General features: G+C 44.3%; 2 protein-coding genes across 12 annotated transcripts in view; one reads left to right on the forward strand and one right to left on the reverse strand.

The window, feature by feature from the left end:
- PERCC1 (proline and glutamate rich with coiled coil 1) overlaps positions 1–20331 on the reverse strand; it is a 76929-nt gene that overhangs the window by 11688 nt on the left and 44910 nt on the right. The window lies entirely within an intron of this gene.
- LUC7L (LUC7 like) lies at positions 1727–18207 on the forward strand. Of its 11 annotated transcripts, none has more exons than XR_014213592.1 (11): positions 1728–1965; positions 4702–4796; positions 5687–5785; positions 7046–7156; positions 8316–8459; positions 9258–9434; positions 9707–9795; positions 10351–10380; positions 11816–11995; positions 13085–13138; positions 16226–16354. XR_014213592.1 is itself a non-coding variant. In XM_082199204.1 (11 exons), exons 1-10 carry the CDS (start codon positions 1905–1907, stop codon positions 13102–13104), a joined length of 1005 nt encoding a protein of 334 aa, XP_082055330.1. In that variant the 5' UTR covers positions 1728–1904; the 3' UTR covers positions 13105–13138; positions 16226–16456. The 11 variants fall into 11 exon arrangements, 9 of the variants coding, with proteins under 9 accessions (XP_082055322.1, XP_082055330.1, XP_082055329.1 ...); XM_082199204.1 differs by having other exon boundaries at positions 11816–11986; positions 13077–13138; positions 16226–16456; XM_082199203.1 differs by having other exon boundaries at positions 11816–11986; positions 13077–13138; positions 16258–16456.

Consider the following 20331-nt stretch of genomic DNA (forward strand, 5'->3'; position numbering starts at 1 on the left):
GCTGTTGACGTGTCCAGAATAGAATATGGGCGTCAATGCCCTCTGCTGTCTAGAAGCAGAGATGCGCATCCTGGATTACTGTCACCTGTGCTGTCTGAGATGCTGCTACAGCTTGATGCAGTTCATCAAGCCCAGGTTAAGGGGGGTGGAGCGGTGGGGAATGAAGCATGCCCCAAATTCAATTACAATCTTTTAAAATACTCACAAGGAGGTTTGACACATTTGGAAGCTTTCTGCTACCTGCGTTCACAAGTAGGGAGACCACTTTGCATTGAAGAGAAATGAGAAAACGCTTCATCAAAAAAGAGGATGCCGATTTGCAAGTGCATGTGTTGATTTCCCATACATGTACAGATGCAACTTTAGGTACAATTACTATAGAGGCAATGTGTTAAGTTGTGGGTGAACATATCAGACAACACAGAGATTCTTCAAACAGCTCTTGTTTATTCACAGGCCAGAACAGAACTGAACTGAAGTGTTCAGTCAGCCTGCTTATATAGAGCTCCACTAGAATGCAACAGTAACCATTTTCTGTAACTATCCAATCACTGAACGTCACTTTCGATCCCTTATTTGCATATGTGGACCTGAACTATCTACAGTATCCCCCTGCTGGCCCAGGGTGAGAACTTCATTACATAACACCATGTAACTAGATATACAATACATCTTGTCATAGTGGGGACCCTATAGCCACCCACAAGACCACGGTGCCTATTCAATCAATTGCCCAGGAGCTTGCAAATTCAAGATGCCTCCTTTCTCTCCCTTCGAGTGGTTCTTTTATCTTATTCATAGAGGATGCCTTCAAGTAGACCAGCAATCCTTTTCAGATCCTGGCTCACCCTTAATCAAAACATGCATTGCAGGATCCATTTCTCTCTTTTTTGCCTTGTATGGTGTACTGACCCACCAGAGGGTTGTCCCCCGATTCCCCCTTCAAATAAAGTTACTGTCTTCTGTTAAGTAGGAGACGTGTCCTGTTACAGAGAGGAGGGGGGCAGGGGAAGTCCTGGTAAGATGTCCAGGCTGAAATGAAACCCTGGCAGAATGAATGCACGATAGTCTTGTAAGCCGCTAAAAGTATCCGTGCTAGTCACATAAAAGACAACGCTATAGATTGTTCATTAATTTGATTTATTGCAAATGGTTATTTCTGGATCTTTCTTAATACGTTTTATTGGACTTGCTGGTTCTGTAACTGGATTTGCAATTGCTTTTAGTCAAATACAATAAATGATTGATTGATTGTCTTATACAGGGACTTTCCTTCAAGTCGACAAGGTGCAACGAGGCCTTGTGTTCAAATCTCGGAGTGCACTGCCCTGCATGTTTAAAATGAACATTATTTACTGTACTCGGACCACGTTTGTATGAAGATAAATCATTAAAAAAAATCTAAGCAGTCTGCACAAAACAGTCCTTTGGGAAGAAGGCCAGGATATAAATTTTAAAAATAAACACACAAAAATATAAATATAACATGTTCATATTAAAAATACCGACAAAAATCAAAAACATTGAAGATATAAACAAAACCAACGAGCTGGCGGCGAGTCCAGGCTCCGCTCAGAACCGAACTGCAGCAACCAGCGTGCACTGCGGGCTCCGGCTCGGCTCGGACTACAACCCCCAGAGTGCCTTTCGCGCTGGCGGTTGGAGGAGGAAAGCGAATAAGACGACGGCCGCCTCCGCCTCCCCCTTCCCCCACTTCCCATCGTGCCCTGCGCAGGCTGTAGCGAGTGAGAGGCCGCGCTAGGGTCGGTCTCCGCGGCCTGGGCTCGCGCCGTTGTTCCACTCCCCACCCCCACCCCGCCGCGCTCCCCTGGTTTCCAAGGAGACGCCACCCCCCTTTCCCCTCCGCCGCGCTCTCGGCTCACCTCGTAGCTGCCGCCGCCGCCATGTCGGCCCAGGCCCAGATGCGGGCGCTGCTCGACCAGCTGATGGGCACGGCCCGGGACGGTGAGTAGGGACGGGCGAGGCGGGGGCCTGCAGGAAGGAAGCGAGCGAGCGAGCGCCTCGGGCCTGGCGCGGACAGAGCCCTTGGGGGGCCCTGCAATGGCGGGGCGCCGCCGTGGCTGAGGAGGCGACCCATCTCTCGCCGCCGCCGCCGCCGCCTCCGGTGTCCATCGGCGGGGCCTCGCCTCAGAGGCCCACCCACAGCAGGGCCTCGCTTCCCCTGCCGGCAAACTGAGGCTTTCCATCCCCTGAAAGAGGCAGCGGCTCTTTCTCTTCTTAATAAATTCATAAGGTTTGAGGGGTTCCGTTTCTGGGAGGCCAGGGATGAGTGAGCGCTTAGCATATGCTCAGAGGCGCTCTTGCCCGACCGCCCCCCCCATCGCCTCGCGCGTTTTATTTCACACGTCCTTGGCTTGAGCCTTTGCGTTGTACCCTGCTAGGAAAAGCCCCTCCCTGCTCATATTTGTAAGAGAGGGGCTTTGGGATTATCCTAGGATTATATGATAAGGGGATAAGAAGGACGTTTTTGGCTGATGGGCATCTAAAATGAGGAGCAACTTTGAATTGCTTCTTTCAGTTAGCCAAGATAGGTAAGTGGAGCTTCCAAGTCCAGCAGAAGTCTACCTCTTAATGCCAGAAGTGCTTGTGTCTGTTTTAGGGTGGGGTGAGCGCTCCCTGCCTTTGTGGCCTCCTTGTAGGTTTGCCAAGGGGCAGTTTGGAAACTGGATGTTTGAAGGAGTAGATAGAGCATTGGTCTGAGCCAATGTTACTGCTGAGCCATATGGAGAGTTTATAGCAAAAGACAGCTGGGTGCTAGCTGGCCGGAAGTCAAACCTGTCAGGCCAGTTTAAAGTTTGGCTGTGTGGCAAGTTGGCCAGTGTAGTGATTGTTGGTCATGGCAATGTGGGTGGTGAGAGTCACCAAGCACAGCGCTTGGACGAAGGTGCCTAAGCAGGGTAGCCGAGTCCCCAGCACCTGCATTATCATGCCTTCAAGGTGTGCCAGTCCAAATGCCCACCAAAGCTGGTGGTGTAGTTCTTGACGTAACATCTAATTCCTGGAAACCTCTGCTCAGTAGCCTAAAACACTGCTACAGATGGTATAAGGGAAACAATCAGGTGTTTTAGAGTAACTTAGGATCTAGTGTGTTCAGTACATTTCGAGGGCACTCTTGGAAAGCATTGGCAAGGAATACATATTACATTAAATCCCATAACTTGGACACTTAAAGCTGCCTGAAACATAAGGCTTTAAATGCCAGATTTGTTGGTTTTAGCTCTGTATCATGAGCTGAAAGCCTGACTTTTTCTGGTCTTATGTGGTGAGGCTTTTCTTTTGTAAACTCGCCTGTAGAGGTAATGCTTCGTGAATAAAAGCACGAAGGTAGGCCTGTTCTGTATGGAAACGGGACTTTAGTGCTAGCCCCAGGACATCCCCTTGAAAAGCTGTGCATTCCTGTCAAGGTTTGTATCTGCTTCCTTACTTGAATCGGCAACTATCTGGCACATTTGCAGAACTCTGCAGATAACTTTTTGCACTTTGTTTCGTAAATGAATAAGTGCTCGTTCTTTCTTTGTGTATTTGAGTTGCTTTTGAATTGCTTCCCATAATTTTATTTCATACAAACTGAACAATTGTGGCCCCTCTATTTTATTTATAAAGGTTCAGTGTATCTTTGCCTGCCTACATCAATCTGCAAGGGAGTTGCAGAAAAGCCTCATGTTCATCGAGCCGTGAGTCACAACCAATTTTTAAAGCTGTTATAACAAAAAAAGTGTTTGCTGCTTTTTTCACAAGTAACTTTAAAAGTGTAGCTTAGAAAAGAAAGAAAAAAAAGGGAAAAATACATTTTTAGTAGACACAACATTAATCCTGGATGCTTGCGAATCCTGATCTATAGTCATACACAGACTAGCTTTTAAAAAACAATTGTCACATACCATTACCACTTTGCCTTTACTTTTTATGTATCATTCCCCTGACTTCCTTACTGCAGGTGTGGGCAAGAAAACTTTTCCTTTAAAACTTTTCAACAGCGGGCATAAAAATTCTGCAGCTGAGGTCTTGAAGAAGGCAGATGGGTATAGTATATGTTGGAGCTCGCAGTGTGTATTAACTAACTTCCCTTTTTTCTTGTTGGTTTTGCTTGTTTTTAAGTGGCTCCCAAATGTAAAAATGTTTTCTGAGGGCGGGGAAGGGGAGGGGCAAAACAAATTATACTCTTCAGGTCAACACCAAAATACGTCTGGTGGCCCTGTGGCACCTCATTGCTTGTTAACAGTACAAGGCAGCAGCATTAACTGAAAAGACAGTGAATTAATAAATGGCTGCTTATTAAAATTCCCAGGTGTTGATCTGTTTTGTTCATGGTGTTCAGAGAGCACAGGTTTTGATATCTCCAGACCCTTCTCCATGCAGAAGAAAATTCTTTGTGGTCTGGATCCTTGGCTGACTGTACTGTCATTTTACATAGATGTCTGGCTACGGGCATTCTTGTGGTCAGCACCATTCTTAGTAAGTGGTGCATGTGACATTAAATGCTATACTTGCTTCGATTCTCAGCTGTGAAAGAAAAACGAATATTCTGTGACTTAATGGCTTTGTAGTTCTTCAAGCAGTTCTGGGGTTCGTGAAGTATTTTTATCTGCATAATGAGGCGAAATAGAAACTTACCACAGTTTACCTTGCTTAGCATTTTAAATGGTTTTTTTCATATTTATAATCAAACATGAATTTCAGGAGATGAAACGAGGCAAAGGGTGAAGTTCACAGATGAACGAGTCTGCAAGAGCCACCTTCTGGATTGTTGCCCTCATGATATTTTAGCAGGAACGGTAAGTACCCTTCCTGATGGTGCTACAGAATATATGGTTTAACAGTTAAATTCTGTGTAGCTATGTGTACAAACTCAAAAAACCCAAGTGGTGTCAAGCTTGGAACCTCCCGTTTCTCTAATAATCAGGAACATAGTACTTTGGAGTACAGTGGAATTCTGTGTGATGTTACTTAAACATTATGAAAAACTCTACATGCACACTTAAGTGTTCTGGTTATGAAATTGAGGTAGCTAAGTTGATCCCTTAATCTTATCTGTAATGGGCAGCAGTCAAGTAGTTACCTGAGCAGCAGAATTCAAATATATCCAGTCAGCTGATGTGAAAGGGGACATCATAAGGAAAAGCAGTAAGGTGTTCTTAGTAATGTGTGTCCCTTTTATTTGTGACAATTTCATATAAAATGTGGATCAGCAAATAACTCAACCTTCTTTTATTTAACAAAAAATACACAGAACATTAATACATATAGCAGAATATAATTCAGCCTTGTATTTGAAATGGCAGAATTTTTGAATTGGCATGTTTCAGAAGCGCATAATTGGCCCACAATGGAGTACACCAAATGAATTTTTAATGGTTAAAAAGAATACAAAACCCTTTAAAATATGTATATTAAAGCTGTATCTAGTGTCATTCCTACTCAGAGTAGACCCGTTGAAATGAATGAACATGACTTTCATTAATTGTGATGTATACTTTTAAGTAAACTTAGTTGGATACAACCCATATATATTAATGTTATCTGACTCAAAATGAACATGTATAAGGTAGAGTTACTTTTTTCACTTTTCCAAACCTGGCTCATGCATTCCTATAAGCCTAATCATATTTTCACATGAATGTAAAGATCTCAGGTTGTTTTGTCTTCTTTTCCCCCTTCTCAACAGCGCATGGACCTTGGAGAGTGTACAAAAATTCATGATTTGGCACTAAGAGCAGATTATGAAATTGCAAGTAAAGAGAGGGACCTGTTCTTTGAGTTGGACGTAAGTGCTTTGTGTTTTTTTCCAGTAATGAAATGCTGGTATCAGATTGGGCAACAGTAAGTCTGATATTCCCGCTAATCTTGTGACATTTTCCTTTGTAAGCTTCCTGCAAAGGTTAGCAGAAGTTTTCTATACCGTTCACAAAACAGTGATTTCTGAACTATGTAGAGTTACAACTAGTGGTTGTCAGACAGAGACTTAGAACATTGCACTCTAGATTTTAATGAGCAGTTTGTTACTAGACACAAAGTGTCTAGGGTTTCTCTTCAGAGCAAAGTTGTCATGCTGGGCACTGGCTTCAAATAATCCCAATGCAACAAGCCCATAAAACAATTGCTGGTTAATTTGCAGACTGCGTAGTGTTTATTTTTATAGGAATATAGATATTCCTATATTGTTGATTCAATTATTGTTGATAATGTGATGCGCTGCTGCCCTGCCCGAAACAGGTGCAGTCACTGAGGCCTGCACTCTGAGATCAGAGTGGAGCCCACTGGTCTCGTAATCAATACCACTGAGCTAAATCTAGCTTGTAGCTCTTTAAAGCAGTGTTTCCCAACCTTGGGTCTCCAGCTGTTTTTGGACTAGTACTCCCATCATCACTAGCTAGCAAGACCAGCGGTCCAGGGTGATGGGAATTGTGGTCCGAAAACGGCTGGAAACCAAAGGTTGGGAAACACTGCTTTAAAGCAGCCTTTGCCAACCAGGTGCCCTCCAGATGATCTGGACTACAGCTCCCACCAGTCCTATCCAGTACATGCTTAACTGAGCAGAGTTGCCCTATCCTCTTTCTTCTGAGGAATCCAGCTCAATATATCCTCTGCTGTACCTAAGAATTCTATTATAAGAGCACCGTAAAGAATATTTCAGTTATTTTAAACTTCTACCTAAAAATGTCTTTGTTGCCATTTTGCCATTCTTGGTGTTTGTTATATAAAACTAAACAAACTAGCATCTCTGCTAGGGTTTAATAATTTGATGTACCACAACAGCATTAGGATATTGCTTTGTGCTCTGAAGAAATGGGTTTTCTAAACACACCTTTGCTTTATCCTGAAGAAACATCTCTTGTTCCCACCTCACCATCAGTTGCTTTCATCTGCCCTTTACTGTCACTATCAGTTTTGATCTGAAATACCAACAAGAGGATTGTGTTCATCTTGGGGCATCTCTTCCAACAGGGAAAGCATATTGAAGTAACGCTCTATGCATACACCCTTCCTATATGTGTGTCAGCTTTGTTTGTTTGTACATCTGTAGGCAATGGACCACTTGGAATCCTTCATTGCTGAGTGTGACAGAAGAACTGAACTGGCAAAGAAACGACTTGCAGAAACACAGGAAGAGATCAGTGCTGAAGTGGCTGCAAAGGTACTTTAGTCGGGGAAAATCATGTGTGGCAGGATTTTGGCAAGGCTGTATCAGCAGTTGCCATCCTATCTTGTTACATGGGGCTTCCAGTCTCCTCTGATTTACTGGACCAATTCTATTCATACTTGCCCAGCTTCAGCAGTGCTGCATCCCCAGATGTTCCCAGACAGTTCAGTTGGCATCTATGTGAGAAGCTGGTCCTATCGTAAAGGTTAAATACATGAGCTCTTTAAGTTGGGTGCTCCTTAGTTCAAGCTGCCTTGAAGCTCAATGTCAAGGTGCGATATAAAACGTAATACAATTTCCCCAGCCTTATAAATAAGCCCACAACACTTACCAGCATGTAATAAATAAATATTACTAGCCTGATGGGGGCTGGAAAAGGAGGATCAGAGAACTGCAGGAGCATCTGCATTTCTTTGCTGCAGAGGAGGAAGTGGAGTCTGCTGTCCTTTAGCAGCTGCCTTGGTTTCTTTGCTGGACTTTGTTCTGTCCCTCCCCCACCAGCCCTTAGGTTTTTTTTAACTGCCCTTCACTGTAAGATCCCAGGGTGGGTTACATCAATTTAAAATACAGTATTATAAACATTTTAAAACATGGGCATCACAAGGATGGAGTGGGTCTTGAAAATTCAAAGGTCAGAGTAAAAAAGGCTGGTGCTGCAATGATATTGCAATCACAAATTCACTATCAGCCCCTGGGATAGAGTTAGCTTACCTTAAAAGATTACTTGGATGAGGCATTTGCCTTCCAAGCACTTTATAAATTAATAAACAATTAAATAAGCGGTTCATTTTTGTTTCAGTATGTGTTCTGCTTTTCTACCAAAAGGCGCTCAAGGTAGCTTGAAATGCATTGCAAAGCCAAAGGAAACAGGCTTCAAGTCAGTATACTGCATTAGAAGGGAATACCCCATTTTCCCTTGAGTCTTTCACACAAGAACTTTTCCCTTAGACCAGTGATGGCCAAACCTGGCCCTCCAACTGTTTTGGGACTACAACTCCCATCATCCCTAGCTAACAGGACCAGTAGTCAGGGATGATGGGAATTGTATTCCCCAAACAGCTGGAGGGGCCATTAAATTCATTGTGTGACCAAAGTCAGATGCCAAAGATGCAATCTATTCCCTTGATCACTAAACACCATCTCTCCTCTCCAGGCAGAAAAGGTGCATGAACTAAATGAAGACATTGGCAAACTTCTGGCTAAAGCCGAGCAGCTGGGGGCTGAAGGGAATGTGGATGAATCTCAGAAGATACTGATGGAAGTCGAAAAAGTCCGAGCAAAAAAGAAAGAAGCAGAGGTTTGCTTCCCTCTCTCCATATTGATAATGTTCTGTACAAAAGTTACAATTTGTTTATTTAGTCTGCTTTAGCTGCAAAAATGCACCATACTAAAGCAAAATATGGAGTTGTCTCAAAGCAAAACTAGGTGAGGAAATACTGGTGACTAATTACTGTCTTCCTTGCTTGAAATGACAGCTTCTGAGTATTTCCAAACATTTCCCCATGACTTCGTATGGAAATCCTTCTATGTAAAGGTGTGTTAGCATCCTAACACAATATGTGCAGGATTAACTGATAGTGGCTACTATTTCTAGTATATTGGGGTAAGTAAACAAGTAAAGGTAATGGACCCCTGACAGTTAAGTCTAGTCGCGAACGACTCTGGGGTTGCGGCGCTCATCTCGCTTTACTGGCTGAGGGAGCAGACGTTTGTCCACAGACAGTTTGTCCGGGTCATGTGGCCAGCATGACTAAGCCGCTTCTGGTGAAACCAGAGCAGCACACAGAAACTCCATTTACCTTCCCGCTGGAGCCGTACCTATTCATCTGCTTTCACTTTGACGTGCTTTCGAACTGCTAGGTTGAAAGGAGCTGGGACTGAGCAACGGGGGCTCACCCTTTCATGGGGATTCGAACCTCCGACCTTCCGATCGGCAAGCCCTAGGCTCAGTGGTTTAGACAATGCACCACCTGCGTCCCTAGGATAGGAGTACAGTGTTAATAAGCTGGGAGAAATTGTTTAGGGTGGAGAGATGAAAGCATAAGAGATAAACACTATGGAAGTATTGATACTCAGCTGTCTGATCCTTCCATAGGAGGAATACCGCAATTCTATGCCTGCATCCAGTTTCCAGCAACAGAAGCTGCGTGTCTGTGAGGTCTGTTCTGCATACCTTGGTCTCCATGATAACGATCGCCGACTTGCTGATCACTTTGGAGGCAAATTGCACTTGGGCTTCATTCAGATTCGTGAGAAGCTGGACCAGTTGCGGGTGAGAACTCTGGTGTGGGGCAGCTGCTTTGGATGCAGAAGGCCACGGTTCAGTCTCTGCTGTACAGATGCCCTGAGGGGGGATTGTAGCCCTGCTTCATGGCTCCTGTGAAATGTGGTTACATGAGCAGTATGCTCTTGGAGCATTGTCCGTCTCGTGCTCAAGCCATTGGAGAACCATCCTGGTAGAGGATGAATTAACTTGTGTTTTTTGGTCAGACTTGTGTTGTAGCACGCAGCCGCGTTTAACAAGGTTTGCTATCTTTATCATAGAAAACTGTGGCAGAGAAACAGGAGAAGAGGAATCAGGACCGGTTGAGACGGAGAGAAGAAAGAGAGCGAGAGGAGAGAACAGGTCAACGGTGAGTGAACTCTAGGAAGTATTTTCGGTGGAAGGTTGTGGCGCTGTGGCTTAAGGGTGCTTGTGCTGCTGTGTGAAGTTCTCAAAGAAATGGTGTGGCAAAGAGCAGGCATTAGTCACACTTGAATTATGGGCAGTGCATGGCACATCAGGGCCATATATTCTGGTTGCTTCCCCTCAAGTCAGGAGAAAATGTCAGGTGTGGGCTTTGGAAGGGGACAGAGAGGGAGAAATGGGCATGTTGCTGCTTGGGGAAAACTAGCAGGCCCTGCAGGCAAGCAGCAAATGACACAACTGTCCGAACAGCTAGGGTTTTTGCCGTGAAAAAGGTGATTAAACCTGCCTTGCTTTATCAAATAGCCACCCTATGTAATTGTTTCATAGCTGTTTTTCTGATTCAGCTTTAACATATTTATCATCCATGGCCTTTAGGTCCTAATGTTTAGAATTCTTTTCCTAAGTGTTATTTTGCTCTAAAAGAATATGTCCATTTGAAAGGCTCCCACAACTCTGTCAATCATTAACTTACCTGAAAACAAATGTTGCTTTTTGCTAGGTCTGGATCCAGAAACAGAGATCGCAGAAGGTGAGTGTTTTAAGTTGGTATTGATGGTTATTCATTCTGAGTAAGGTGACTGGCATTCCTTTGCAGTTCTTTCTCTTTCTGCCATTCTGTTTGAGCATTGGACCAGAGGAGGAAGAACCCTGGTGCCTTTTCCAGTTTGTAGCAATTGCTTGCTTGACCAATCCCTACTGTGGTTTCAAGGAAGTGTATTTAGGGTGGGTAAACCACAATTATTTGAAAGGTTTAAAATATTGGATTGCTCCATTTGATAGAGACTTGCCTTAGCAAAGTCCTTGCAGCATTTTCAGTACATACTTAAAGGCCTTTTCCATGCATCCATTCTTCCTGTATGGATGTTAGGTTGCCAGTCTCAAGAGGGTGGTCTCATGTTGAGGCAAAGCCATTTAGACTCTGAGAGAAAGCCAGCCCCTACACTGGTAGGAAACCATTGTAGCTGCTGAGACCCTGGGAGAACATGCTCTTTGTGGCTGAGAGTAAAAGTGGAAGAATGACTGATACATCTTTGCCGAGAATTGCCTTGAATATACTGTAGCTGTTCAGGAGCACAAAACACCACCTTCTTCTCCACATTGTCACATCTGAAATGGAAGCTTTGCATCTTCCTCAACCAGGAAGTGCCCAGGCTCTTGGGGAAGAAGTGTATAATCTGGGCAGAGGTGATGTAAAGGCTTCCTTTTCAGCATGGTGCTGTGGAGGAACTGGAAACTGAGGGAGTACTAAATGTGCAGAAGAGGAAGAAACTGTTCCTGTTCTGCAGTAATGAAATATAAAAGAGCTCAACCTAATCCAAGTAGTAGCTCGCTTGAACTAAATGCACAAAGGATTAATCCACATGTATTAAGTTATCAAGAGATGTTATAGGACAGTGAGTGAAATGAAAGTACTGAATGTTATTGTGTTAGGAAGCATACAAGGTCCTAAAATTACTGGAATTAATGCTTAATCAGCGAGTCATTCTTATATAGAAGCATTTTAGCTGTTTATTAATCTTAAATGTGATTGGCAAATCAGACATTGCTAAATGTTCTGGACAGCATAAGGGGTTGAGGAAGCCTGTTCAAAATATTTTTATGCAAATCTGAAGCTATTGGTGTTCTGCGAGGTATGTCTTTTTCATTTATGCATTAAGACAAGCATGTTTTTATGTAGGATGCTGCAGTCCTACAATACTGGTCAGACTTAACAGTATTAGCCCAGGTTCAATTTCTTCCCTGCTGGTCATTAAACTCATTGGGTGGCATTGAGCAAGTCACTTTCTCAGCCATAACCTACCTAACAGGGTTCTTGTGAGTATAAAATGGAGGAAGAACCCTGACTGTAATAAAAACTTGAAATTGAATTTCTTTGCAAATGCAGCAGTGGGGAAATCCAGCAGCTGTTCATGTCAATTCTCTGTATCTCTGGGTTTTATACTGCTTGTTCCTGGTTCTTGCAGGTCTCGCTCTCGAGAGCGGAGGCGAAGACGTTCGAGGTCCATTTCCCGTGAGAAGCGAAAGTCCCGCTCCAAGTCCCGGGAACGAGAGAGGCACAGGCGCCATCGCAGCCGTTCTGGCAGCCATAGCCGAGGCCACCGGCGGGGATCCAGAGACAGGAGTTCAAAACACAAGTAGGCTTGGTTTTTGCAACCTCTTGGGGAAAGACTTTTTGACTTGTAGTTTAGCCATGAGAAACGAGTTCAGCTGACTATTGGAGAAACAGTGAGAAAATAGGGATTGGTTCAAACTCCTTCCCAAGGCTGCCATGGGGTGGGGTTGAAGAGAGCTGGTTCACGTGATACAATTAAGCGGGGAATGAAGTTGAAGGCATGTGCTGCTTTCTCCCATTGTCATCCTAGAAGGTAGGATGTGTAGATGTTGTCCATGAGCTCCAAAAGCCATTTGGGACTCACTGGATTTCTCGTGGACTAGACCTGTAAGGGTGACTTTGCACATCACCAGAGAAGGCTTCCCTACTTCTTTGCAACACTTGCATCTGCTCAAAAGCATGCTCGTTCCTCTGTAAGTAGCAGAGAGAATTCTCTCAGACCCAGAATGTTTGTTTGGAATGGTAAGATCTACTGGATTTGAGACAGGCACATACATTTCTACTTGAGAGAGGCCCAAATCGCTAGCGCTGCTCTCTCAGGTGCTGTGTAGGTTTTGGTGGCCCGGCACACTGTGCTTTAATTGCTTTGAGGGTAAACAATAACCCAGGATTACTATTAGGGAGGTAGGCTTGATGTGAACAGGGGCAGTAACATGCTGGATGGCCAGAAGTTCTCCCAGATTGGCTATAAATGCTTCAGAATTGCTCCACCACATGGTTAACTGGATTCTACTTCTTTAAAAATACTGTAGTTCTGATCCTGGGAGAAACTTAACAGGAAGCACTTCAGTTCAGATCTACTGCATGCAAGCATGTTAACCAAGTGGCCTCCTGATGTACAGCTGTACCTAGTAACTTCTAGCTACTGGTGATCCATAGCAGTATTGCAGGTAGCCTGGGGAAACCTAGTCTCTGTTCACCATTTTCACTGGATTGATGTCAACAATAGATGAGCAAGTGAGAAATGAAGAGCATTTACAGTTCTCTTCTCTATGAAGGGAAATGAGTATTGGAAAGTAGGTTTGCTAGAAATGGGGTATGTGGAAATTATTGACTCATGGTTGAGATACTAAATTCATTTTTTAAATCTGTCTTGAACATGAACAATAAAGAAAAGAAGTTTGGACAATTAGGAAATGAGGAAGACCCTGTAATTACTATTGCTAAAGAGCAGGTAAGGGAATGCTTCAGAAAACCCAAATGTACAATAGCCCATCTCAAAGTGTTCCCTTGGCGGGGAGGAACTGTATCAGTCATGTTTTCTGGAACAGTTAAAAATTAAAAATGAGAAGGCACAAGAAGTCTCAAAAGAAAATGAAGTGTTTTATTTCTTCCAAAATAGAAATCATACTTTGATATGTTGCCATCCCTAAAAAAGTCAGCATTTCAACAGTAGATACTGAAGCTTCAAGAAGATGCAAAATGATACATAAGAGACTGTGTTGGGTAAAGAGTTGAATAATTTGCGGATGTTTGGGCTATTCCCATCTTCTGCTTTTGCATTGTTTATAATTTAGATGCCAACAGTTCAACTACTCTTAAGTTGTTTTGAGTTGCTGTGGCAAACATGTGACTAATTAATTTAATTAATAAATAATAAGCCTTATAGTGTTTTGATATAGCATAGAATAATAAAAGCATTGTAGGAGAACTGATATTGACCCCCCCCAATTCTGTTGACCAATTCTGTTGACCAAGAGAAACTCCCTGTAAAATAAAGCTGTTTGTGTTTGAGTTGCTGATTGTCTTTCTCAGCTTGGTAGAAGCTTAGAGCCTAATTTGTTGCTATCCTTAGTTGGTTTTTGGTATAAAGACTGAATGCTTGTGCTTCTTATCTGACAAAGTTGGCATCCACATTGCAGCTTTGAATTTTTATAAGCCGCTGTGTGTATGCAGCCCCCCCCCTTTAGCTGATCACTTTTGTCATGCTTAGCGTTTGTGTAGTTATGGTAGTCCCTATCCCAGGGTAACAATTTTAATTTATTTCATACATTTATGTCCTGCAATTCTTCCAGTGAGACAGGAGGTGCTTTTAAGGTGCACAGTGACCCTATGAGGTGCAGTAAATTAGGCATGACAAATAGAGAGTGAGAGTGTATGCACATATTCATATGGTGGGTGGGACTCCCTCTGTAGGATGGGGTGCCAAGATCACCTTCACAGGTCACTGTCAGAGACAGTATGTCTCTGAACGCCAGTTGCTTGGAAATACAAGTGAGGAAAGGTGGCTGTTGTGCTCAGGTCTTGCTAGTGGGCTTCCCATAAGCATCTGATTGGCCATTGTGAGAACAACATGCTGGAGTAGATGGGCCACCGGCCTCATTCAGCCTCAGGGTTCTTAACTTCATTTCTAAGCCCACCGCTGTACAAGAGTGGCTCTCTGTTACAATTCCTGTTTTCACAGATGGTGACTGTAGCAATCTGGGCTGGCATCAGGGGCCAGTATCACTGGGCACTTGCTGAGTCTCACACCATAAAGAGAGCTGCTAATTAAAGGGCTGGCAATATGTCACCTCCCCATTTTCACATCAAATCTGATAGCGATGGGCATTGTGTCAGGTTTGTTGGTTGGTTGGATCAATCAATCTCTATCTCACTGTTCCTCCCAGAGAACCCCAAGACAGCAAAGCAGAAAAAAACATAAATTTAAAATAAAACACCCTCACAGCTGAACATGTCATACTTGTAAAGCACTTGTGTAAACTGGGATTTGGTAGGAGGGAGGGGGAAACAGGAAACAGGCCAAATGACTTAACCCTGCATTGTGCTGGCTTCAGGGTGTACGGCACAGTTGAAGGAAGGAAATATCTAGGTATAGGATGAACTGTGGGATAAAACAGGAGTAGATATGTGTGAGAGATGTATAAAAAACAAGTTGTGAAAAGAAATTGGTTACTAGCCAAGAGGGAAGCAGGGGAACTCCCTAAAGCACAAAGAAGAGATTTGTGACAGTGTAGAAGCATAGGAAAGAGCCTTGTTTAGTATTGATGTCATTGTTGAATTTCTAGGTTTGATTGAACAGAAAAATAGCTGAACAAAATTCAATTTATTGCAAACTTGTATTGTTTACTTTTCTGGTCCTGGGCAGATGGGCCCAGCAGTCATTGCACTGAGTTTATTCCTCTATGTTGCTAAGCCTGGAATTTGATTGACTAATCTCATCCTAGAGTGAGCCATTGTGGTCCATTCCCTAGATCCGGGGCATGGAACCTTTTTGGCTTATCAGAATATAATCTTGTGGGCCAAATTTAAGAGGCAGGTGAGGTTGCACACCTGTCAGTCACCTGACATCACAGGTTGTCCAGTGCTTTGAAGTCTCAAAGCCGGGAGCTCAAAGCACCATGTGCATCCCAGTCATCTGGTACATTTAGAGTTCCCTGCAAGGAGCTTCATAACACACCTGATCCAACAGGCTTCAGCTCTATTGCACATTCTCCACAGTCCATTTGAAAATAATCAGGGATCCTGGCAGACCACTTAAGAAACATCATTTTTTCTTTTAGAAATCAAAGCATATGCATAATTTGTCTTTTTCTAACCATAGTCCTGTGTCTTTCAAATGGGGTGGGCATGCTGCTTCTGTGAGTGATGTTGATTGGAGAGCTTGTCAGCTTTTTCCTCAGGTCAGCATTCGTCCTGTGTTTGGGCTTAAGAGTAGACAGGCCATTCAGGACCCTTCTTCAATGGATTGATATATATTTTTTTTTTTGGGGGGGGAGATGAGTTGATTGCACCAGCACCATATTATGAAAATATTGGCCCTTGGCCTGTTTGACAGTCTAGTCTTGATCAAAATAGCATTGCTTCTCATTTTTTGTTTCCAGCAAAAAGGGCTGTGCACAGATATCTATAGCTCAGTTGGTAGAGCATGAGACTGGTTAATCTCAGGGTTGTGGATTTGAACCCCACATTGAACAAAAGATCCCTGTAGCTGCAGGGGGTTGGAGACCCTTGTGGTCCCGTCCCACTCTACAGTTCTGCAATATTGTTAACTGTTCTATAGTCTTTCCATGGGCAACCTGATTGCAGCTTGTAGATTTCAGCTTATGAACCTCTGCATCTAGTGCTTGACCTTGACTCTGGATTTAGGTAGTACCTCACCCTGTGCTTAATGTCTACCAACCCTGGAGGGTGGCTCCTCCCGCCCATCTGGGTTGTCTTTCTTCCCATGGTCCAGAAAGGAGAATTGGTAGGCTAAGTCTACAGTTCCCTTTTCTGGTCTGAAATGTTTTCACAGACACGCACACACTTTCCATTCTAGAGCCCTACAGTATGCTCTGGTTTGCTCTCCAGATCCTCTAGAGATCGGTCTTCAAGGGAGAAATCACGGGAAAGAGACAAGAAAGAGAAGAGCTCTTCTGAACGGCGACACGAAAGCACGAATGGCAAATCTCACCCTAAGAGATCTGAAGAGAGGGAAGCCGGCGAGATCTGAACTCCGGCCACGATCTGTATTGTACTGTATATATAGTCTTGAGAAATGTTCTACACAGCCCAAATTTTTCTCATTTATATTAACTGAATACAGCACATTTTTTGTAGTTCTGAATTTCTATTGTTTCTGCAGGTAGCAAAGCCAGTAGTGTGACAGTTTCCTATACTGTTGACTTGAGACTTTTGTCTTTTAATTGAAAGAAACAAACTCAGTCGCTGGTCTTCAGTGCAGTTTAGCGACTTAAGCAGAATGCAGCAGAAGCAGGCAGAAGATGTGGGGGTGGCGGGATCATAACGTGCTGTAAAAACTCATGCTCCACCTGCCTATGTTAAAACATCACTTGCCTTTCTATTGCAGACTTCAGTTCACAACATACTAAAGAACCTCAGCAGCGCTGGTACTCCCCCCCCCTTTTCTAAATATGGCAGGTTCATGTAATGTTTCTGATATCCAAGACTTCGCTAAATATGAACAAGCCAGATTGGTCAAGAGTAACCTACACCACAGCCTAGCTTAATAAAGTTGTTTTGGGACAGCTGTACAACATGGCACAATATCTCTTCTTCTTTTTTGTTGTAGTAGTTGTATTTAGAGCTTGGTGAAAGTAGCACAGCATTTAAAATTTAAATGGATGTTAATTGGATTATTTTGTCAAGTTATGCAACTCATCAGTGTGAATTTTGCACTTCGGGACTTCATTTTTCTGTGTCTGCTTCCTAATTTCCAGGTTGCCAGTATTGATCCCACTGAATATAAATAATGTTGTTCCCTGATGGAGAGGTCCTGGTGTAAGTGGGATGGGATTCCTCACACTGCAGCCTCAAACCAGAAGGCACGTTAGAGCAATTCCATTAGGAGCAGTGTTCACGATAACACAGAATGACTCTACCAATTTGGCAGATGAGGACCTGGCATGGGGAGCTCTGTTGTGGGACAAACAAACAACTCCCACATCTAGATTGATTTTGCAGTTACAGAGGGGTGGGGTGGGGGAGCAAGATGCACTATTCTTGTTGGCGGCAGTTAAGCAGATTGCAATGCTGTCAAGACTGCATTTGCGGTGACAACCTGAAACACAACTGGTAGGGGTGTGTCAAAGAGGTAGAGGGGCATAATCATAGTCATGTACTTCAGGTTCTTTTAATAACTGCTGATGGCAGCAGAAAACAGTCACGGTGCTGCTGCAGAGAGTGGTGTCCAGGGTACTAGGAGTTTTTGACTTTTTATTTGTATAATTATCTAGTAGCTTACTGACCAATTCCTGTGTGCCTCTTCTTCCCTCCAACTTCTTTTTTTCCCCTTTTTTGTGCTGCAGAATTGTGTTCATCAATGCATGTTTAATCAAGTTTCTTTTCCGTTTTATTCTCACTGCTGAATTCTTCCCCCCCCCCCGCCGCCCCAAGAGGAGTGGTTGAGTGTGTGTTCTCTCAGCCTTTTGTGTCTTTGTGAGTGACTACCAGGAGAACTAATGAGCCAGCAGAAGGAGCAGATGTGTTTCCTTTGGGGGAATCGGATTCAGACCTACAGTTGCCCATTGGGACAGGTAATATCTGGGCATGCTCAGACCTAGAATGTGTTGCCCTCTGGAAAGTCAGAGGACGCAGTGAGAAGCCAGCAAGGCATATCGTATTGAGTGTATAAAATATTAGGAATTCATCCCTCTGTGGGGTTTTTATGTTTAGTATGAGCAGTTTGATCCTTAACAGCACCTTTCTTTGCCTTTGAGGGATATTGGTCTAAGTAACAAAGATGTAAGTAAAACGCTCTTCTCTTGCCAGTCTTATTCACATTAAAAGCTTATCTTTGTGGCTCGGAGTGAACCGTCTGTTTTGGTGTAACCCTTAATGCTTGAAATTTCCATGAGCAACTCAGCCCTGTCTCTACTGTCAAGCAACCGAAGAGACTGGAGTAAGTTTAATTATAGATGTTGCAAAAATGGGAAGGAAGGACCTAGGAATGAGAAAACCTTTCTGTGGACTAATGCAATAGATACCCTGGGCACGTGAAGAAAAACTTGGCATTTATATGGCACTCTTCAGAGCACTTTCGTCATCTTTACAGCAAATGTTCAGGACAGGGCTATACCACAAATGGGAGCTACAGCAGAATGTCGCAGTGTCCCACATGAGTGCGGATCTGCAGTTCTAGTTGTCCAGGATACTATAAATTCAAGCTGCCCAATTAATTTCTTCCTCCTTAATCCCTTTCTGTATTTCTTTTCCAAGGAACACGTGACATTCAGTTGCTTCCGGAGGTCACTGAAAATGCTCCGTTTCTTTTGAGCTATTTTGGTAGGAAGGTGCTGTTCCTCCATTTGGGACTTCCAAAACATTTTTCATTTCTGGATACGTGGGAGTTCAACCAAGGAGAATCCACCGTCGTCCAAGGGAGTTAGTTCCACGGTCACAGACAGCTCTTGCTGTCAGCAAGTTCTTCCTAATGCTTCATTGGAATCTCCCTTCTTGCCATTGGATCAATTTGTTTGGGCCCTCAACCATTCCCAAATTACCCCAAAGCCTCTGCATGTTGGGGTGGGAGTAAGACAGGAGTGTGGAAGCACAGGCTCAGGGGCTAAATGTGGCCCCAACTCTTTCCAGCTCACATGCCTGGTGATTCTGTGCTGGGCCCTTGAGTGCTTTTTGCCTGCCTGGAATGCATCCTTGAACTGTGAGCAGGCCTCTTGCTTGGCTGGATAGGGAAGGGAATTGTTATTCCCTAAAAACAGCCAGTTGCAGCAGCCACACAGGAGCCGACAGCATGCTGAGATTTCCAAGCCATCAAGACTAATCACTTGGCAACCAAAGTAACTTGAAACACAGCGTCTTGTTCCCCATCTTCAAGGGTCCAAAGAATTGGAGAGCAGACTAATGTCCTATCGCTAGGAGGGGAAAGTAGCAGTGGAGCAGAGCAGATTATTAACATTTCATGCAAGCTGTCCTGTCTACATGTGGGCCCTAGCTTTCAATCTTTTGCATTGCTTAGGCATATAGTTTTCTCTCCTGCGGTGGGAAAACCTAAGTGCCCTCAAATTGCTTAAAAAAACTACAGTGGTGCCCCGCAAGACGAACGCCTCGCAAGACAGAAAACTCGCTAGACGAAAGGGTTTTCCGTTTTGGAGGCGCTTCGCAAAACGAATTTCCCTATGGGCTTCCTTCGCAAGACGAAAGCCCATAGGGAAATCTCCGGGACAGCAGGGAAGCGCAGCGCGTCTTCCCCACTGTCCTCGGACCTCCTCCGAAGGCTGGCGGTGGGGCGGAAAGCCCTTCTCCCCGCGCCAGCCTTCGGAAGGCTCCTCCGAAGGCTGGCAGTGGGGCGGAAAGCCCTTCTCCCTGCGCCAGCCTTCGGAAGGCTGCTCCGAAGGCTGGCGGTGGGACGGAAAGCCCTTCTCCCCGCGCCAGCCTTCGGATGGCTGTCCTGAAGACTTGCGGTGGGAGGAGGGTTTTCCTTCCCACTGCCAACATTCAGAATGCTGTTCTGAATGTTGGCGGTGGGGAGGAAAAACCCTCCTCCCACCGCAAGCCCCGGGAACAGAGGAGAAGCGCTGCGCCCCTTCCCCTCTGTTCCCGTACCTGTCCTGAAGGCTTGCGGTGGGGAGAAAAGCCCTTCTCCGCACCGCCAGCCTGGCAAGCGGTTTCCATAGGAACACATTAATTGATTTTCAATGCATTCCTATGGGAAACCGTGCTTCGCAAGACGAAAAACTCGCAAGAAGAAAAAACTTGCGGAACGAATTAATTTCGTCTTGCGAGGCACCACTGTACTGTTTTAGAGATGTGTACAGTGCAGCCCTGTGGTCTTTATATGGGAAGAAGCCCCCATTGCAGACAGTGGGACTGACTTCAAAGAGCAAACGTGCCTAAGATTGGGTGGCTATTTACCTTCTGCCCACAAAAGCGTATGGTTTGCTCTGGAGAATTGGGCCAGGTTCGTTG

The sequence above is a fragment of the Podarcis vaucheri genome (assembly GCF_965113315.1).
Source record: "Podarcis vaucheri genome assembly, chromosome: 14".
Taxonomy (NCBI): domain Eukaryota; kingdom Metazoa; phylum Chordata; class Lepidosauria; order Squamata; family Lacertidae; genus Podarcis; species Podarcis vaucheri.